This window comes from Grampus griseus (genome assembly GCF_964374135.1).
Source record: "Grampus griseus genome assembly, chromosome: 19".
NCBI lineage: Eukaryota > Metazoa > Chordata > Mammalia > Artiodactyla > Delphinidae > Grampus > Grampus griseus.
This window is the reverse complement of record NC_139013.1, coordinates 28,107,431-28,127,105: the sequence shown is the minus strand read 5'-3', so window position 1 is coordinate 28,127,105 and position 19,675 is coordinate 28,107,431. Positions and strand designations below refer to the sequence as shown.

The following is a 19,675-nucleotide window of genomic DNA, read 5'->3' as shown; positions in this document are numbered from 1 at the left end:
ACTTTAAAGAATTCAAAATGTGAGATTGCATTTAAAACTATAATAACTTACACATGTGAATTCATAGGCTATTCACATGTGTAAGTTATCTAAATATGTCACTGATAAGCTATTAAAGTTATTTCATTCTGCCAAAAAATTAAACCCTTAGAAGGTAATTAATTTCATATAGGTGTACTTCGCTTGTTTTGTAGCACATTGCTGAAAAGTAGTATGTAAATTGAAATTTTGAGAAGAAAATTAGACTTCAATTTACATAGGAAGTGTCCCACTTACCAGAGCATTTCTCATTGTAAGGGGAGAAAAAGGTTTTACAAAGTAAATGTAAGTAAAGTGCTAGCTTTTTCTATTCATCTACATTAATTTTCCTGAAATGATTAATTGTATTCCTTTTCTTTAGAATTTCTACTTTATTTTTAAGAATTGCAATACTTATTTCAACTCTTAAAATCTCACATTCTTAGCTTAGTCTCTCTGCAGAACAAACCCATAAAACAGAACATTTCAGTTGTCACAGATGCCTCCGTAAAATAGAGAAATCCGTTGTTTCCATGATTGACAAATACAAACAGATGATTATAAATATAAACAGAACAACTCATCTGTCCAAAGTTTCATTATAATTATTATTATATAATTATTATAACAACATCATCTAACATATAGTGTACTGATATATGGAATCATTATTGCTCAAAAGTGATAAATTAAAAAAGGAATCTTGCATATGGTTGCCTGAAGACTTAATTATAGCATTTAGTTCAATTCAGTTTAATTCGTTTGCTTTGTCAAATCTGAAATTGTTAAATTATTTTATCAAAATAAATCAAATTATTTCAGTGAATAGAAATTCTCTACCCTCTACTGGAAATTTTTGATAATGGGAATCAATGGGAAAATGAGCCTCTTGTGTGGAATTTAGCTGTCTAGCCATTTGTATTAGTCAGTTTTCCAAAGAAACAGAACCAATAAGATAAATTTATATAGAGAGAGAAAGAAAGTTACTAAAAGGAATTGTCTCTCGTGATTATGGAGAATATGGAGTCCCAAGATCTGCAGTCTACAAGCTGGAGACCCAAGGAAGTCAATGGCTTAGTTCCAGTCTGAGTTGGAAGACCTCAGAACTAGGAGAGCCCATGGTGTGAGTTCCTGTCCTAAAGCAGGCAGGCAGGAGACCTACAAAGAGTAGATGTTTCAGTTCGGTTCAAGGGCAAGAAAAGACCAATGTCCCAGCTCAAGGCAGCCGGGCAGGAAGAGTTCCCTATTACTCAGCCTTTTTGTTCTATTCAGGTCTTCAATTAATTGGATGAGGCCCCATCCACATTAGAGACTATAATCGGCTTTACTCAGTCTGCCAATTCAAATGTTAATCTCATCCAGAGACACCTTCACAGACTTACCCAGAATAATGTTTGACCAAATGTCTGGGTACCTCGTGGCCCAAACAAGTTGCATATAAATTTAACCATCACATCATTTTATTAAGACTACTCCATTCATTACATCAAGAGTAGTAAGCCTGCAAGCTTGATTCAGATATCTCTCTCACATGGTTCACATTTCTTTCTCAATAGTTCTGCAAGACTCTGCTTACTTTCATCACGATTTTTGAAAGGCTATATTGTTTAGCCTTTTGAACATAACAATATGAGATACAGAATCAGCCCTAGGGTCTACAGGACTAGTACCAAGGGGTATATTTATCTAGCCAATCTACAAACAGCACTCATCTCTCTTGTTATAACTCAGCGATTCCCAGGGATTCACCATCTGCAGTTTGTGATCACTCTTCCATAAGGAGGTAGATATAGTGTTCCGGCCCTGCCCTCAGGAAACATTACATTCATTGGGAAGATGTTTTCATGAAAAAGTCAAGTAGTAATTCAGCAGTTAAATTACAATATAAAACAATGTCAGGAGACAGTACCAATGATTAATAGTCAGATATTTGAGCTAAAGAATAAAGCTGTTTGGGACCTATCCTCCTCATTTTCCAAATGAGTAAACTGAGATTTTGAAATAAGGTGACTTGCTGACAATCATGCCACTAATTAAGGAAGTTCAGAGGAAGGAGAAATTTGGAGTGATTTTTCAATAGACTTCATTAAGGTTATGCCCACAAGCTGGCTCACCCACCCTTTCTCATAGTTTCGTGTCTGCTTTTTCTCATTTTAAGCTGACTTTTTCTGCTTCACTTGCTTACTGCCCAAAGATAGCCACACAGAACACCCAGCCCCAAGGAGAAGGATCTGATGAGCCACGTCTAGCCTCTGGATTGGGTCCATCGTTATCAGTTGTGCTCCTTTGACCCATTTAGCTGTGGCCAGTCACACAGTAGAAAGGAGTGTCCTGCTTTAACTGTGACAACTCAAAGATGTGGATATATGGCAGCAGGGAGAAAATCATGTGCATTTTCACTGCAGGCAGGGATGCACATTATGTTTCAGAAGTCAAGAATACACTAACTGGAGAAGCCTTTCTGTAGAAAGGGATAGAAGACTTCAGTTACAATGGTGAAGACTAAATGTTTTGGATTTTATCCAAGAGACACTAGGGAGACATTGCAACAGTTAATTTTATTTTCTAAACATTGTATTCATCATCTAAGAGTAACTTTCAAAGTATGGAGAAATGCTATCTAAATTATGTCATCTTAGACCAGTGATTTTCAACTGGGGGCAGTTTTGCCACCCAAGGGACGTTTTGGCAACGTCTGGAGGCATTTTTGGTTGTCACACTGGGAGGGACTACTACTGGCATCTAGTGGTTAGAAGTCAGGGCTGCTGCTAAACGTGCAGCAAAGCATAGGACCCACGACAAAGAACTATCTGGCCTAAAATGTCAATAGTGCTGAGGTTGAGAAGTCCTATATCAGACTTTCAACAGAATCATGTATATATTGACAACATTGCTAGCATCTCAGTGCAGTTATACAGTGCTCTTAACTAAGAGTAAAGAACTTTGATTTAACCAAGAAGTTTAGTGAAAGAGCTGTTCCTCTAAAATATTCAATTAATTCTAATGTACACATATATTTTTCCTTTGTAGTAAACTGGGTTTTTTCCTTATTACTTCCAGAAAAGTAATTTGTGTTACTTTGCTACAGCCTAATACAGCCTTCACTACCATTCCAAAATGTGATTTCCTATAATGGTTTTAGATGCTGTCTCAGAAGTGTGAATACCGTTTAAAGCAAGCGGCTATTTTAAGCAATGCTTTGTGCCTTGGTAGCCATTAATCAGCTCCCATGTGGTTTTAAAAATTCTACTTTTAGTAGAAGGTAATGACCAGAATCTTATGTTCATAGGTGAAATTTGGTTTTGTTAAATTATATAACAAATACAGTAAAATAGTATAATCTGTAAGCACAGAAACAAAATAAGAGATCATCATAATGTTGAAATACAGCATTTTCTAGTGATTGTACCAGTTTTTCTGTGTGCTACTTCTGCAAATCGTTTGATATGAGTCATGGAACCTTTTTCTTTACAGATTCCATAAGCAGTACAAAGAACCCCTGAATACGTTTCACTCAGATTCATCAGTTGTTAACATTTGTTCATACTCTTTTTTTAATCATTTCTCTTCTCTCTCCTATATATGCTTATATGCAGTATGTATACATCATAAACACACATTCTTACATACATAGTTGTAATGAATCATTTGATAGTTGCAGAGGTCATGCCCCTTTACCCCTAAATACTTCAGAATAATAATACTGTAATCTACAGTTCTTATTAAAATTTTGCCAGTTGTCCCAGTATTATCCTTTATAGCATGTTATTAATCTGGTCCAGGATCAAATCCAGATCACACATTGCATTTAGTTTTCATTCCTCTGTAGCCTCCTTTAATGCGTAATGGTTCCTCAGCCTTCCATTGAGTTGGTCTTTCATAACATTGACATTTTTTAGGAATGCAGGCCATTTATATTGTAAAATGTCCTTCAATTTGGATTTGTGTGATTCAGGTTATTCGTTTTGGTAGGAATACTACAGGAGCAATGCTGTGTCCTTTTCAGTGCATGATACCAGGAGACACAGGATGTCGTTATATCTGATTGTTGATAGTAACTTTTAAGCACAAAAATACTTGTGGCTCATTAGTTTCTTCTTTTGTCTCCTCTTTAAGAACTGCTTCAGGTAGAAATCTCAGGACAGGAATACATAGCTTTCTTTGGAAGGGAAGACACTACTGAGTGTCTAATATGTGCTAAGCACATGCTATGTAATATCTCCTTATAGTTCTCACAGCAATTCTTTATTCATTAGCATCTACTGTGTATCATACAAGAAACAATCCCTAGCCTCAAAAAATTCACAATCTAGGGCAAACACAATTACAATGCAGTGGTCAGCGCTAGGAGAATGGAATGCACAGCTGCTGTGGGAGCCTTCAGGAGGGGTGCCTAACTCAGCATGAGGGACCCTCATCAAGGATGGCTTCCTAGAGTCAGTGAAGCTTGAGCCAAGACTTGAAGATGATTAAGAATTAGTGGAAGCAGAGGAGGGGACATTATAGGCCAAAGAAACAAAAGCATAAGAATTTGAGAGAATGTGGAGCATGGCTTGTTCTGAGAATCAGAGCGGTTTTAGGATGGGCCAAGCCTATGGCACACATGGGGATCCCCAGGAGAATATGCTGAAAAGATAGTCATGTCCAGAGCATTGAGGCTTCTGTGTGTTATCTGAGGAGGTTGAAGTCTATCCTGAAGTTCTACGAGCGGCCAGTGAGGATTTTTAAGGGAGGAGGAAGAAGATCAGTCATTCGTTAAACAGGTAGTGAGCATTGTCTGTCCCGAGCCTTATTCTAGGGACTGGGAATTTAGCAGTGAATAAGAGAAATGTCTCTTGCTCTTGTGGAGCTTGCACTCTTGAATCACATTTTAAAAGATCCTGCTATCAATAAAGTAAAGAATAGATTAGAGGCACAGGGACTAGTTAAAAAGTAATTAAATAACCCCACTCTGTGGTTACCTCCACTTTGTAGAAATTTTTTAAATTGCCTTTACCTATAGCTATAATGTCACAAAATTGAGAGTGAGAGTAGTGTCCTAGATAAACATCATTTATGCCAATTACCCTATGAATTTCAATTATCTACTACACTGTGTAAGCAATTTAAGATTATTCAGTTTCTTTTTTTCATGTTACAGAATCTGACAGCTCATAGTTATTTTTTAGAAATGTTGATCCTTAAAAGGAATCTAACAGATTTCCCAGGACTCAGACATATTACTTGGTTCTTCCTCTTTTCTTCATGTCTGTGATGTATAATTAATCATAGATTACTTCATTTTGTTTCATTTCATTTACAACATTTATGAGCTTCACTTTGTCAGAATGAAATGCTTGTCCCCTCCTTTCCTTTCCAAGGTGGCATAATTAATGTTAGCATCTTTTTTAACAGACTACACAAAGTTTAGTGGCTGGATTAAATCAAGTCATTAACATAATGTGCCACCCAATTTGCCCCTATCTCTCTTCGTTTCCAGGACATCAAAGTGCCACAGAGCACCAGTGTAATTGGGCCTTGCTGGCCTGTCAGGTTCCGTCAGCCTGATGACTGCTGCTTTTACTAAAAAGCTTCTAGGCATGATAATTACTGGGGGTGGGGAGTCTGAGAAATGTAAAACTTTGGACATTTCTCTATGAATATTTTATTAATTTGAATAATCAGAAGTTAACAGTATCAATTTGATGTATAATACATTGATTAAAAGCCTTGTTTTAGGTCCTCAAAATAGACATCAAAACCGAAAGTTTGCATCTGCCATAGCATTAAAAAAAAAAGAATTATCAATCCTTCTTTCACATTATTACTAATTTTACCATTTAAGCAATGCAGCTCTCAATTTTTACAACTAAATATATTGCCTTCAACTCACAGATTTCTTAAAGTGTGCCCACAGGTGAGAATGGGAGATCACAGGCTAAAGAGTAATGATCTTTTTTGTGCAATGCACATTTACATCTTTCTCCATTCCTACTAATAGCAGTTTTGTAAAAGCTGCCATATTCAATCGGACTGAAATTCAGTTCCACCCAGATGCCAGGTTCTCTTGAACTACATGAGCTGGCATTCCCAGGTGATCGCAGTAATGATGTCCAGCAAAATATGTTTTAAAGCTTTGAAAAGCAAAATGCATAAAGCAGCTCACCACTTTTAGCACTCATGTTTTACACGTTGTTAAATCACTTCAGAATCAAAGATGATATCCTATCAGTGGGTAGAGTAAGCCCCTCCCACTGTTTTACATACGGAAGCTTAAGCTAGATGACCAGAAATGCTGGATTACTCTCCTGATATTGATTGCCTTTAAAACTGTTTTTTATATTTTGTAACTTAATTATCTCTTACTAATATACCACGGACATCTTTCCATAGCAGTATACTCTATTTCTTTTTTTGCATATGCATAATATTACATTGTATAGCTGTACCATATTTATTTAAATAAGCACCTTTTGGTGGACCCTTTGGTTTCTATCAGTTTTTGCTAATACAGACATTTCCAGATTAAGTGCTTTTGTACAGAACATTTTTACACAAAATGTGTAGAAATTACTGTTTCCTCATATCATACTTCATGTCAAATTTATGAATAAGAAATACCTCACTGATGATTCCACTTAAAAAGAAGCAAACAAAAAGGTATATTTGTTCATACATAGTATATTTGTACATACATACATATGTATTTTTTTTTCACACACACACACTGTGTTTTATTTTTACAAGAGATAAATAAACTGACGCCAAGCATTGTAAATGGATGACCACAACAAAAGCAACAATGATTGCAATTACCAAACATGAAACACACTCATACTGTGTCATAATAGTGACATTCAGTCCAGGAATCCTCCACGGTAACAGCTCCTTTACTTTGCAGTGATAATTGATTTGTATATTTTTTGCCTCTGAGTCCTTGTGGGATATATATTTTTTTTATTCAAACAGAAAGTCACAAAAATTATAATCATCCTCATCAGTTCACTCAGTCCCATGTAATTAATTTTTTTTTCATCTTGATCTTTTGTTAGCACTTCTGTGAATTCATCAGTTTTCCATTAGAGTTCTGAAAATGCTTATTCATTCAGTTCAGCAGTATAGTCAGTTACCAGAAACCTGTACTTGTCAGAGTCTTTGCCATGAATTCCTTGAAGATGAAACCCTTTTATAGGAACATTTTTGCAAAAGCAACAGAGTACACCCAGAACTGTCTGTAAATGACAAAAGACTTAAAAATGACCACAGTTAAAAATTTGATGAAAGTTCATGATAATGCAATTGACAAGGAAATTTAGTTATTTCTGAGATATACATTCTAAAGTAATAACTAGAATTATGACTTATAACATTATACCAGAACATATAAGATTTTTAGAAATTTCATGTAATGTCTGAAACATTTATGTTAACATATTTCCATACAAATAACCCAAAGAAAGTTTAGTATTAGTTGTTTTTTTTGTTTGTTTGTTTATACTGCAGGTTCTTATTAGTCATCAGTTTTATACACATCAGTGTATACATGTCAATCCCAATCGCCCAATTCAGCACACCACCATCCCCACCCCACCGCAGTTTTCCCCCCTTGGTGTCCATACGTTTGTTCTCTACATCTGTGTCTCAACTTCTGCCCTGCAAACCAGTTCATCTGTACCATTTTTCTAGGTTCCACATACATGTGTTAATATACAATATTTGTTTTTCTCTTTCTGACTCACTTCACTCTGTATGACAGTCTCTAGATCCATCCACGTCTCAACAAATGACTCAATTTCGTTCCTTTTTATGGCTGAGTAACATTCCATGGTATATATGTACCACAACTTCTTTATTCATTCATCTGTCGATGGGCATTTAGGTTGCTTCCATGACCTGGCTATTGTAAATAGTGCTGCAATGAACACTGGGGTGCATGTGTCTTTTTGAATTATGGTTTTCTCTGGGTATATGCCCAGGAGTGGGATTGCTGGATCCATACATATGTATTTTTATATGAGCATACAGATATAACATTTAGGTTTATGTAAGCAAAGAAAATGTCTGGAAGTATATAATCCAAATACTGTTAGCAATGAGTATCTCTGGGACATGGGTCAGGGCAAGGGTCAGCAAACTATGGCCCACGTGCCAAATCCAGCCCTCTACCTATTTTTATAAATAAAGTTTTATTGGAGCACAGCACACTCATCATTTACATATTGTCTGTGGCCACCTCACTGTACGAGAGCAGAGTTGAGTACTTGCAACAGAGACCATATAGCCTGGAATGTGAAAAATATTTGCTGTCTAGCCCTTACAGAAAAAAATTTGCCAAGCCCTGAGTTAAAGAATGGGTGGAAACAAGGAACTTCTATATTTTACTTTTTAGGATTTATATTGTCGGATTATTTTTAGTGATGAATAGAGATTGCTTCTAAAAAGGAAATAATTCGTTAGCTCATTCTGTACTAAAATGTTAAATAATAACTAAAGAACAGTTTAATATGAATTGTAGAAGCTTTTCTATAAATAGAAAGGGCCAACAAATAAAGGGTGAATCTTTTCTGGTTTAGAGCAGTGGTTCTCAAAGTGTGGTCCTCAGACCAGCAGCATCAGCATCTCCTGAGAATTTGTGACAGATGCAAATTCTTGGGCCCCACACTAGACCTAAGGAATCAGAAGCTCTGAGACTGGAGCCTGGAAATCTGTGTCTTGTCAAGCCTTTCAGGTCATTCTGGGGTGTGCTAAAATTTGAGAACCACAGCTTTAGGGAAAGGCAGTACTTCTCACCATGGCTGCATATTAGAACCACCTAGGAAACATTTCTAAATGCCAGGGCCCAGGCTCCACTCAGATCAGTTAGATCAGAATTTTGTTTAAAACTCCCCCAGTGGTACTGATGTGCAGCCAAAATTGAGAACCACTGTTCTATAACATCTGTTCTCAGTGATGGTGAAAGTAGAATAGCATATCAAAATAACCTGAAATTGAGGGTCATTTTTTAAATTCTCTCCTTCCTTCACAGTACTGCCATAGTAAGCCACTTTTAATGATGAAAATGTGTCATATCCCTCAGGTGTATTAGGACAGGAAAAAATACTCCAGTCATCGCTTTAGAACATGCGGTAACAAACTTCTGTAATTTGCTGACCATTACAGATACAGTAATTTACATGGTATATAAGGGAGACAGTGTTCTAAAAATAAGCATTCTTAACCCTAGCACGAGTCTGATCTCCATCACTGAAGTTTTCACTATTTATATTATTTGTTCAACGTAGTATCTTTTAACAGAACGTAATGAGAAAAGAAAGGTTACTGTCACCAATGGAAACTAGATTAGGTTTGTTTTGTTTGTTAAAAACATTACCATTATTTGTGTGTGTGTGTGTTAATTCCCAATTTGGGAAGTGAAGTAGGGATCTAAAGTATCTCAGAAATAGTAAGCAGTATGTCGGAAATACGTATTAAATCACTACTTCTGTATTAATTGTTGTGTGTTAATTTTATAATGGTAGAGTATTCAACATGCAATGTATGATTTTTGTTGTTTTATGCTGTCATTGTATCTCAGCTGCTCAGGTGTCACTTAATAAATAAATACTTAACTATTAAAACTATTAAAATGGAATAATCTCTGTAAAAAGAAAAAGAAAAAACATTATTACTTCAACAGTTGAAGTTTCTCTTTACTCTTATTTCTCCCAAAAAGCTATTATTTTTTTAAAAATCAAAAACTTTTCAGTCAAAACTTGTATGAAGAGTGGATTTGATTCCCAATCAAATTCCTTCTAAGTAGAAGCTTTGGAGCCTAGTGTGAGGTCTAGGGGACTTATTTCGAGTCTTTGAGATGACTGTGCCAGCCCCCAGCCTGAAGAAGAGAAGTTGTAAGGATCGCCATTAATCGTTATGCAGCCTACCCTACTCACGTATGGCTCTGTCAATACCAATGAAGAGTTGGACTTTTTTTTTTTTATAAATTTATTTATTTTATTTATTTATTTTTGGCTGCGTTGGGTCTTCGTTGCTGAGCATGGGCTTTCTCTAGTTGCTGTGAGCGGGAGCTACTCTTCTTTGCGATGCACGGGCTTCTCATTGCGGTGGCTTCTCTTGCTGCGGAGCACGGGCTCTAGGGTGCACGGGCTTCAGTAGTTTTGGCGCATGGGCTCTACAGCGCAGGCTCAGTAGTTGTGGCACATGGGCTTAGTTGCTCTGTGGCATGTGGGATCTTCCCAGACTCCGGGTCGAACCCATGTCCCTTGCATTGGCAGGCGGATTCTTAACCACTGCACCACCAAGGAAGTCCCAGTTTGACTTTTTTTTTTTTTAATTTTTATTTATTTTTTTGCTGTGTTGGGTCTTCGTTTCTGTGCGAGGGCTTTCTCTAGTTGTGGCAAGCGGGGGCCACTCTTCATAGCGGTGCGCGAGCCTCTCACTATCGCGGCCTCTCTTGTTGCAGAGCACAGGCTCCAGACACACAGACTCAGTAGCTGTGGCTCACTGGCCTAGTAGCTCCGCGGCATGTGGGATCCTCCCAGACCAGGGCTCGAACCCATGTCCCCTGCATTAGCAGGCAGATTCTCAACCACTGCGCCACCAGGGAAGCCCCCCTGCAGTTTGACTTTTTGAACCAACTATTTTGAGCTTGTCTTAGAGCTCACTTCAATTAAACTTTTATTCTTAAGGGGCATAGACATAGATCATCACCTTCTATTTCCATTTTGTGTCTATTGTTTTGTTATAAAGTACCAGGTTCTACATACCTTGGCTCCTATAGGTAGGCTTTAATTATATTTATTTACACACACACATACACATATACAAAGTATTTTTATGCTGATAAAATAATACTCATGTAAACTTATATACCATTTGGGAAGTAACTTGATAATCCTACGAAGCTGACTTTCTCATACGTATCACCCAGCAATGCCAAGAGAACCACTCGCATACGCAAGAAAACATAAAAGGGTGTTCAATGCAACATCCTTTGTAACAGCACAAAATTTTTAACAACTTAATTGTTCATCAATAGAGAAATAAATAGACTAGAGATTATATAGACAATATAAATGGAATTCTATACAACAGTTAATATTAATGAATTAGATTTTAATTATAACCATGAATAAATCTCAAAAATATAGTATTGAGTGAAGAAATTGCAGAATGCTTAATAGACAGTGATACCATTCATATAAAATCTAAAAACAGAAAATAATATGTTGTTTATATATATATGCATACATAGTAGAAAATATAAAAGCTTGTTTGGGAATGATACACACCAACTTCAGGATAGTGGTTACCTCTGGGGGAAATGAGGAAGAAGGGGAAAGGAATTGGGAGGGGGCGCTTTTCCCTGTATCCGAAATATTTTATTTCTTCCACAGTAACAGCAAAAAGATTTAAATCAGATACAGCAAAAAGGTAACATCTGTTTAAGATGTTGAGTACTTGAATATGCCAATTTATTTTCTTTATAGTTTAAAAAGTTAAAGAAATGCTTATTCACTGTAGAATTAAGAATGAAATAAAACTCACGTGCAATCTCACCATAGTGAGATTTAAATCTAACTGACTGAAGCAAGTTCCAAACCTTTATCAGAGGCTATTCTCAGTTAAGCAATACTGTGTTTAAGGGCTGTCAAGTTGAATTAGTTTTTAGAAGCCTAACAATCCAACCCCGTTGTGGCTGCTGTGATGGTTGAAACCAGAGGAAGAATTCAGCATGATCTTCTGAAGTACAACATAAAAAATTTAAGCATGCCAATAAAAGCCCAAGTAAATACTATAGAGAAATATGACCTAAAATGTGAATTATAACATCAGTCAGGAAGCAGTAGTGGAACTGAGCCAAAATCATGAGAACTCTTAATGTTTTTTTTCTCTGAGAGTAATACAAGCTGTCATCACATTTCTAGATCATTCAATCACATAAAGTATAGTGTCCATCTATACAGACAACTAAAAAGAAGTTGCACACAGTTCTTATTTGAGTGATTTCTGTTACTGCTGTTCACCACAATCAGAAATTTTAAATGCTCTTTTTATATGTTGATGCTGACATCTTGCTAACTAGGGAAGCTAATAGGATAACTGGCGAAGAGGACACAAACAGTACTGAGAAGTAGCATCACACCTAGTAACATGTTCACACGCATAGAAAAGAAACAAAACAAGAAAAGCCCAAAGCCTGTCCTGGCTGGCTAACCTATGTATGAGCAGGGTGTAATACAGAGGTATGACCAGTTGTATTCCTCTAGTAATTCTGAACAGACATTATTCTGCATCCGTCTAAAAGGCTATGTTTCAGTCGCTGTCATTTGAAACAGTATATTGTTACCCCTTCCAGTTCTCCTAATTGAAATTTTTTCAGTATTTTATTATGAAAATTTTCAAACATACAGAGAACTTGAGCTCACAACAATACCCTACCCCTAGATTCTACAAAATTGATCGGTGTTTGTAATAGTATTATTTAATTAAAATCTAGAATGGCAAGATTTCTATACATTTTTCAACAGTTAATCACCAACTTCCCAAAACGTAGTAGATACAATCAATATTTGTTAAAGGTGAAAACACTAATAATTGCAGCCTCACGTATTTCTGGCAATATATAAAAGATATTCTGAATAGATAGAGGACATTCAGCGTCCCTTGACTCTATATCATTAAGTATTTATTGAGAGCCAGATCCTAGAGAGGATGTTAAATAGCAAAAGATGAATAAGTTATGGTCCTGGCCTCCAGGAACTCACAGTCTACAGAGAGAGGCACATATGTAAACAAATCCATGCAATACAATGTGACTAAAAAGTGCAGTGAGGGCCCAGAAGAGGAAGCAACTCAGTCTTGGAAATCAGTAATGCACTCATAAAAGGAGTACATGCATGCCCAGGGCCTCAAATAAGTGGAATTTTGTCTGATAGAGAAGATTTCAGATGCAAAAGCTCAGCAATATTAACAGTACACCACAGGTCTGGGGAAATGGCGAGAGTGTAGGGTAATAGGTTTTCAAGCAGAAATGTGATACCTGATTTGTTTTTAGGGAAAGAACTCTGCCACCAGAAGAAGAGTTGAGGCTGCAGGCAAGCAAGTAGACAGACAGGAGTGCCTCACCTCTCTTACAGCCATGAGAATGGAGCCTTTTTTTTTTTTTTTTTTTGAGTGTGTACTGCATAATCACACCAGTGATGCAATAAGCAAGATAATAGTCCCTCTATAACTGAACTTAGAGCCTCGTACCACCCACCTGTCTGCTTACAGTTCTGCCAACCAGTTATTTTTTATGATTCCTTCTGATTTCTCCCTTCTTACTCTATAAAACTACTTTCTAATACTAGGAAACTGTTGAATTAGTTCCTTCCTCAGATCATGTGAGAACATAAAGAAGGAGTTTCTCTAGAGATAAAAATGAGAAAAAAAGAAAAAAAACGCATCTTGTTTTGTGTTTATATCTCCAGTAGCTGACACAGTGTTGAAATATCTTAAGCTTTCTGTAGCTCAGTGAAACATTGAAATATTTAGGAAGTAAAGTGAACAGGAATGAGTGATCTATAGGATATGGTGGATGTGAAAATGGAGATTTGCAAGAATGGCTCCAGGGTCTCCTGGTTCTGGGTGACCAGGTGGATGGTGATGTCATCACCTGAGATAACAAATATCTAGAGGATGAATGAGACTGGAGGAGAGAAGAGATCATGAGTTCATTTCTGACAGTAAGTTGGAGTTGTCTGCTAGTCAGTTGATGTGCTTCTTAATCTTGAAAATCTTCGTATATAATCTAGTTGAACTTTTGATTCACAGAGCCATGAGAACAACCAGAATTGTTCCAGCGTTGAAAAATAAGTTGGCTAGCCCAATTAGCCAAAATTTATAATGTTTAGAAATTGTTTATTCAGGGTGTGCTTCCCTAGATAGATACTGTTTGGAACTTATCACTTTTTGGATTTATTTTAGCTTGATTCATGTAGTATCAAAGGAACAAAGAAATGATAACTAATAACTCTGTCAGTTAAGTTAGGGAATTAAAAAGGACATGCTAGAGGTAATGAGGCTGGGTCAGGGTGGGGGGAATAACAGAAAAAAAAGAAAAAAAAAAATCTAGACCAGAAAGAAGATAGACATCCTAAAAATAATTTTAAAGCTTTTTTTTTTCTTTTTTGGTTCGTACAGTGGGTTTTCTTTTGCTTTACTTGGTTTCGGTATTTTGTTTGTCTGACTGTGATCCAAGTATCTACATTTATTTAGAATTCTATTTTGTACGTAGGCTTATTTGACAGCCCAAGTTCGTTCTTACAGTAACGCAAGTTTTCATATGGGGATTGTACAGTTAATATATTATTAATTTAAAAACCACTTAAATAAATTTTGTTCCCCTGCTATTTAAAAGTTAATTTGTCTCTTCATTGGGTTCTGTGATAAATTTTAAATTCCTCTCCTCACAATGTAGAAATAACCATGTATACCTCTTTTGCCTTTTTATAGCTATTTTCTAAAAATGATTCTTTTGTGCAGAAGCAGGAATGTTTTATGCTATTGTCATAACAATTCTAAGTTTGTCAAATTACAAGTTATGTAAAAGACTTAATTATGCACTGTGCTGCAGTTGAGCCAGAATTATAAAATATGTGTGTGCGTGCTATTTTGACAACCACAATACATTTTAAGGCAAAATAATATCATTTAAAATACTTTCTTTACCATGTTAGTCTTCGGCAAGCAGAGAAGGGCTTTTCTGAAGTGAGATTAGACAATAGAGCCAACTTCATTTTTTATGCACGTGAACGGAGAGGGCTTGAGGTTATTAGTTGAAACCGAGTAACCTTTCCAGGCTTTCATCTCTTTCTTTTCAAATTTGAATATGAAAAGCATATTCAAGTCAAAGACCATCACTTTAATGACATTTGGCAGTTATTTGATTTATTAGGTTTTAGAAAAAATTTTCCTTTAAATATTTCATCATACTATGCTAATCCTAGTAATATTGCCAGCTGCAGCCTTGTACCTGTATTAGTGGAGACAGAATGGTGTGGAATTTTCTCTGTCATCCTAGTAAAATTTCCATGAATCTACTGAATAATAAAATAACCTTATTGAAATATTCAGATTTAGGTTTTTAGTTAAAGTGTCTTAGAATACATAATAAAAGAAAATGTCTTTTGAAAGAAGGGGGTAAAATTACTTCATCAAATATTGAGGGGGTTTGCCAGCAATGGAAATTGTTCTTTATGGGAATATTTTTACAATAGGGTACCTATGCTTTTCAATTTGATTAATTATATTATATACTTTGAAATATCAAAATAGTAATCACTATGGTGCATTTACATACTGATTTACATCTGACAATGAATTCCTAAAAGTTGGTTATATAAGCAGGTCTTAGTATCAGGATTTTTAATTATTATTTTAAGTTATATAATTTATAGTAGGATGCCTCTGAATTTAATAAAGAGAGATTTAGTAAGGGGGAATAAAGAACAAATTTTAAATTGTAAACATTTAAAATCAAATGTAAACATTTAACCGAGGAATTATCTTAGTGTGATCTAATTTTTAAGTCATAGTCTATCATTTGTTTTAAATTATTACTCAAGGAAACATATGTGACTCTCATATAATGTTTGTGACACCAAAATCTATTAAATAAGGATTGAGATGAAAATTACACAAATACATATTTTTAGTTAATTCTGTAAAAATGAGATAAAAATAGATTACAAGAAAATGGGTTAAATTCGATAAAAATTTTCTTTCTTTTGTTTGAAAACTTACTACTTATTGAATGAAATATGTTATGGCAGAATATATAAGTGAATGAACTGTAGCCCTAGTTAATATGGATTCGCGTAGCTACTTATGTTAGCATAGTAGCTATACAGTATTCAACAGGCTTTGATCTCTGAATAACCAAAACTTTCTCAGGTACGGTAGAGTAAATAAAAGCAGTGACAAACATGTATTTCATTACATAGTTTGAAACAAGGCCAACTGATACATGTCATTCTGAAAGTAATCGGAGATGAAGATCTCATAATCTTCATTCCTGATGGACTACTAGTGGGGTATTTATAGCCTCAAATGTAAATCAGGAGACTATTGCCATGACACTGTTAACTTCAAACCCTGGGGCATTAGAAGCTCATTCTCCCTCTCTCTGTCGTGAATAATCTATCATGTGTAACTAGACAGTAGGGTACAATACCTTCCAAAAAAGAAATCAGTGAAGGCCACTGCCTTTATGTTTTATTTAAAATTGATAGTGGAAAAGAGTGAAGGATTTTTTGTTCGTTTTATTTGTTCTGTATCTTTTTTTGTTTTTGCTCTTTAAACAGCCATCAGAAAAAATTCGGATTGAGATCATAGCTCTAAGCCTTAATGATTCTCCAGTAACTGCAGATGATACTATCCAGCGACTATTCATTGAGTGCCGATTCTACAGTCTTCCTGCTGAAGAGACACCTGTGTCACTTCCAAAACCCAAGAGTGGGCAGTGGGTCTACTATAACTATAGCAATGGTAGGTATGGTATTTATAGTATAAACTTTTGTCTATGAAGGAAGGAAGCCAAAGGAACAGGGAAAAATTACATTTCTCTAATGTTCACATAAAATCATGGAAGTGTTGTCAGAATAGATTAATAAAAGTCAAACCTGTAGCATAAGGATTAAGAAATTAAATTTAAGGTACAGTTGGCCCTCTGTATCCATGGTTCCACATCTTCAGATTCAACTAAAATACGTTGGAAAATACTTGGGGAAAAAAATTCCAGAAAATTCCAAGAAGCAAAACTTACATTTGCCATGCATCAGTAACTATTTGCATAGTATTTACATCTATTTATATGATATTAAGTTTTATAAGTAATCCGAGATGATTTAAAAAATACAGGAGGATGTGCACAGGTTATATATGCAAATACTACACCATTTTATATAAGGGGCTTGAGCACCCTCAGATTTTGATATCTGCGAGGGTCCTGTAACCAATCCCCCTCTGATACTGAGGGACAGCTGTAATGCTACAGTTAAAAGAAAACGAAAACAGTGGGAAAACAATGTTTCTAGATGTTCCTGCTATATCATAGAAAAATGCCACCTGTGTCTACAATTGAATTTAATCGAAAAATATGATATTTCAAGGAGAATAAAACTACTAGTTTCTTTATCATATGATTCTAACAATTTAATGGCCTAATTATTTCTGCATTTCTGCTCAATGTCATCACATAGATGTTTTTACAATATACATGTATATCTCTCCCAGTGTCTAGATGCTCAGGATTTTAATTGAGTGATATAAGTTCTTAAAATACTTTTTCATTTTTTAGCCCACACATCCCTTCATAGCAGTAGGCAGGTGTTCTCTTTTAGGGCTTTACCTATCAGCTAGTTGATATGAAAGTCTGCTAGACCCAATAGGCACCCTGTAAATTCTTAGATCAACCAACTTTAAGACGTTTTTAAGGACAGTATATATCAGCGTATAATTAGAGGGGAGTAAAAAGATCATATCAAGCTGCCATGACCCTAAGTTAAAAGTGCTTATTAAGCTCTTCAAAAACCCTATATGAAAACAAACCAGAAAGATGGAGTGTTGCATTATCTTTAGCAAAACAGGCCATCTCATGCTAGTTGAACACCAATATTTTTTTCTCACCAGTTTTATAAATTTCTTTTTTTTTCTTTTTTTTTTTTTTTTTTTTTGCGGTACGCGGGCCTCTCACTGCTGTGGCCTCTCCCATTGCGGAGCACAGGCTCCGGACGCGCAGGCTCAGTGGCCATGGCTCACGGGCCCAGCTGCTCCGCGGCATGTGGGATCTTCCCGGACCGGGGCACGAACCCCTGTCCCCTATATCGACAGGCGGACTCTCAACCACTGCGCCACCAGGGAAGCCCTATAAATTTCATTTTAATCAACATGTATAATCATTCTATTGTACCACTAGGATTACAAATGCTCATGGTTTGTTTGTTTGTTTTGCAGTTGGCATTTTTAGAAACATGCTCATTGCTTGAAATAGTAATCATGAGTATCCAGAGATCTGGTCTAGTCTTCCTCGTATCTGCAGTTCTTACTAGTTACGAGAACTTGGGCAATGTGTTTCAATTTCGTGATTCCCTGTCTTATCTGTTGAATAAGGTGCTAAGAACCCTTCCAGCTCAGATTCTATAATTCTGTGATAACAGGTGGGTTGAGAAGTCACATGGGAAATAAATAACGTGGTCAGGACAAGAATCTGATTTCTCCTTCCTATCATTGACTTGATCTAATAGAACATTTCCAAAAATATTTTCTCAAGCTTCCTAGAGAGCTTTTAACTGCAAAGTATCAGAAAAGTAAGCCATAATTACGATATTATTAGTAATGAAAAAACTCTTTAGTCAACTAATTTTTTTAAAAATATTCCTCAAATTTTTTAAATTATTATTTCTTCTTTTTTTTTTCTTTTTTTGGCTGCGTCAGGTCTTAGTTGCAGCACGTGGGATCTTTCCTTGCAGCACACAGGCTTCTCTCTAGTTGTGGCATGCGGGTTTTCCCTCTCTAGTTGTGGTGCATGGGCTCCAGAGCACATGGGCTCTGTAGTTTGCAGCATGCAGGCTCTCTCGTTGAAACGTGCGAGCTCAGTAGTTGTTCAGTGTGGGCTTAGTTGCCCCATGGCATGTGGGACCTTAGTTCCCTGACCAGGGATTGAACCCACGTCCCCTGCATTGGAAGGCGGATTCTTTACCACTGCACCACCAGGGAAGTCCCTAGTCAACTAATTTTAACGAAGGTACCACCCAAGAAAAGAGACAAGCCCTTCTGGTTTTTGTATTATTCGTTGTAAAGGGCAGCAGTAGACTGTTTGGTTGGACTGACAACAAAATTGTTTTTTAGAAATTGGTTGTACATTGAGACACTTGGCCATGCAGCAGAACACAGGTTTCCATTTGCTTAAGGAGCAATGCAAATCATTCTTTGGATGAAACCTGTGATACATGCTCAAGTATCCTGAATTTTGTACATTCTCACATGGTGACCTAGGTCTGTTTGAGGCTTTTTGTTGGTTTATTGGTTGGTTGGTTGGCATTGATTTGGTTGTTTTAAATGTTTTCCTTTTACTGCAAGATACCCTACTATCTAAATGGTATTTTAAGAGTTGCTTATGTTTCTAATGAATTAGTCATTTGATATCAACAAGAAAACTAGTAATCTATTAGAATTTAATTCATTAGAAGTGTTTACTGTACCTTTCTGCAGCTTCTATTCCTACCTATTGAGATTTGACTATATAGAATTTTCAAGGTTAACTGAAAAGAATTTTAAGGATATTTATCTGATGGGAAGGGAGAGGAATGTACTTTGTGCTTAGAAGCAAATTAATGCTGTTCTATATCTACTGTATCTGAAAAAATGAAGTCCTAGATCATCAGCAAATTTGAGAAATAACATTAACCTTGGAGAAGGTTTATTTTTCACTTAAGTAGGACATACTGAAAGTGTTTATTTTTAAATTACTATGTTTGCATCTCCTTCATTGCAGGAGAATCTCCTTGAATCTTTGGTTAATAAGTAACTATCTCACTCATCTAATTATTGTAATGATTAACCATTCACTTGTTATTTGATATAAAAGGTCAATGTAAATGTAGGCTTACATCTTCCAAATCTTATTAAATGTTAATGA

General features: G+C 35.9%; 1 protein-coding gene across 1 annotated transcript in view; it reads left to right on the top strand.

The window, feature by feature from the left end:
- RPGRIP1L (RPGRIP1 like) overlaps positions 1-19,675 on the top strand; it is a 96,715-nt gene that overhangs the window by 63,117 nt on the left and 13,923 nt on the right. The window contains exon 23 of the mRNA XM_082676520.1: positions 16,341-16,524. Within this exon, the coding sequence (XP_082532646.1) occupies positions 16,341-16,524 (184 nt within the window). The remainder of the gene's footprint in view (positions 1-16,340; positions 16,525-19,675) is intronic.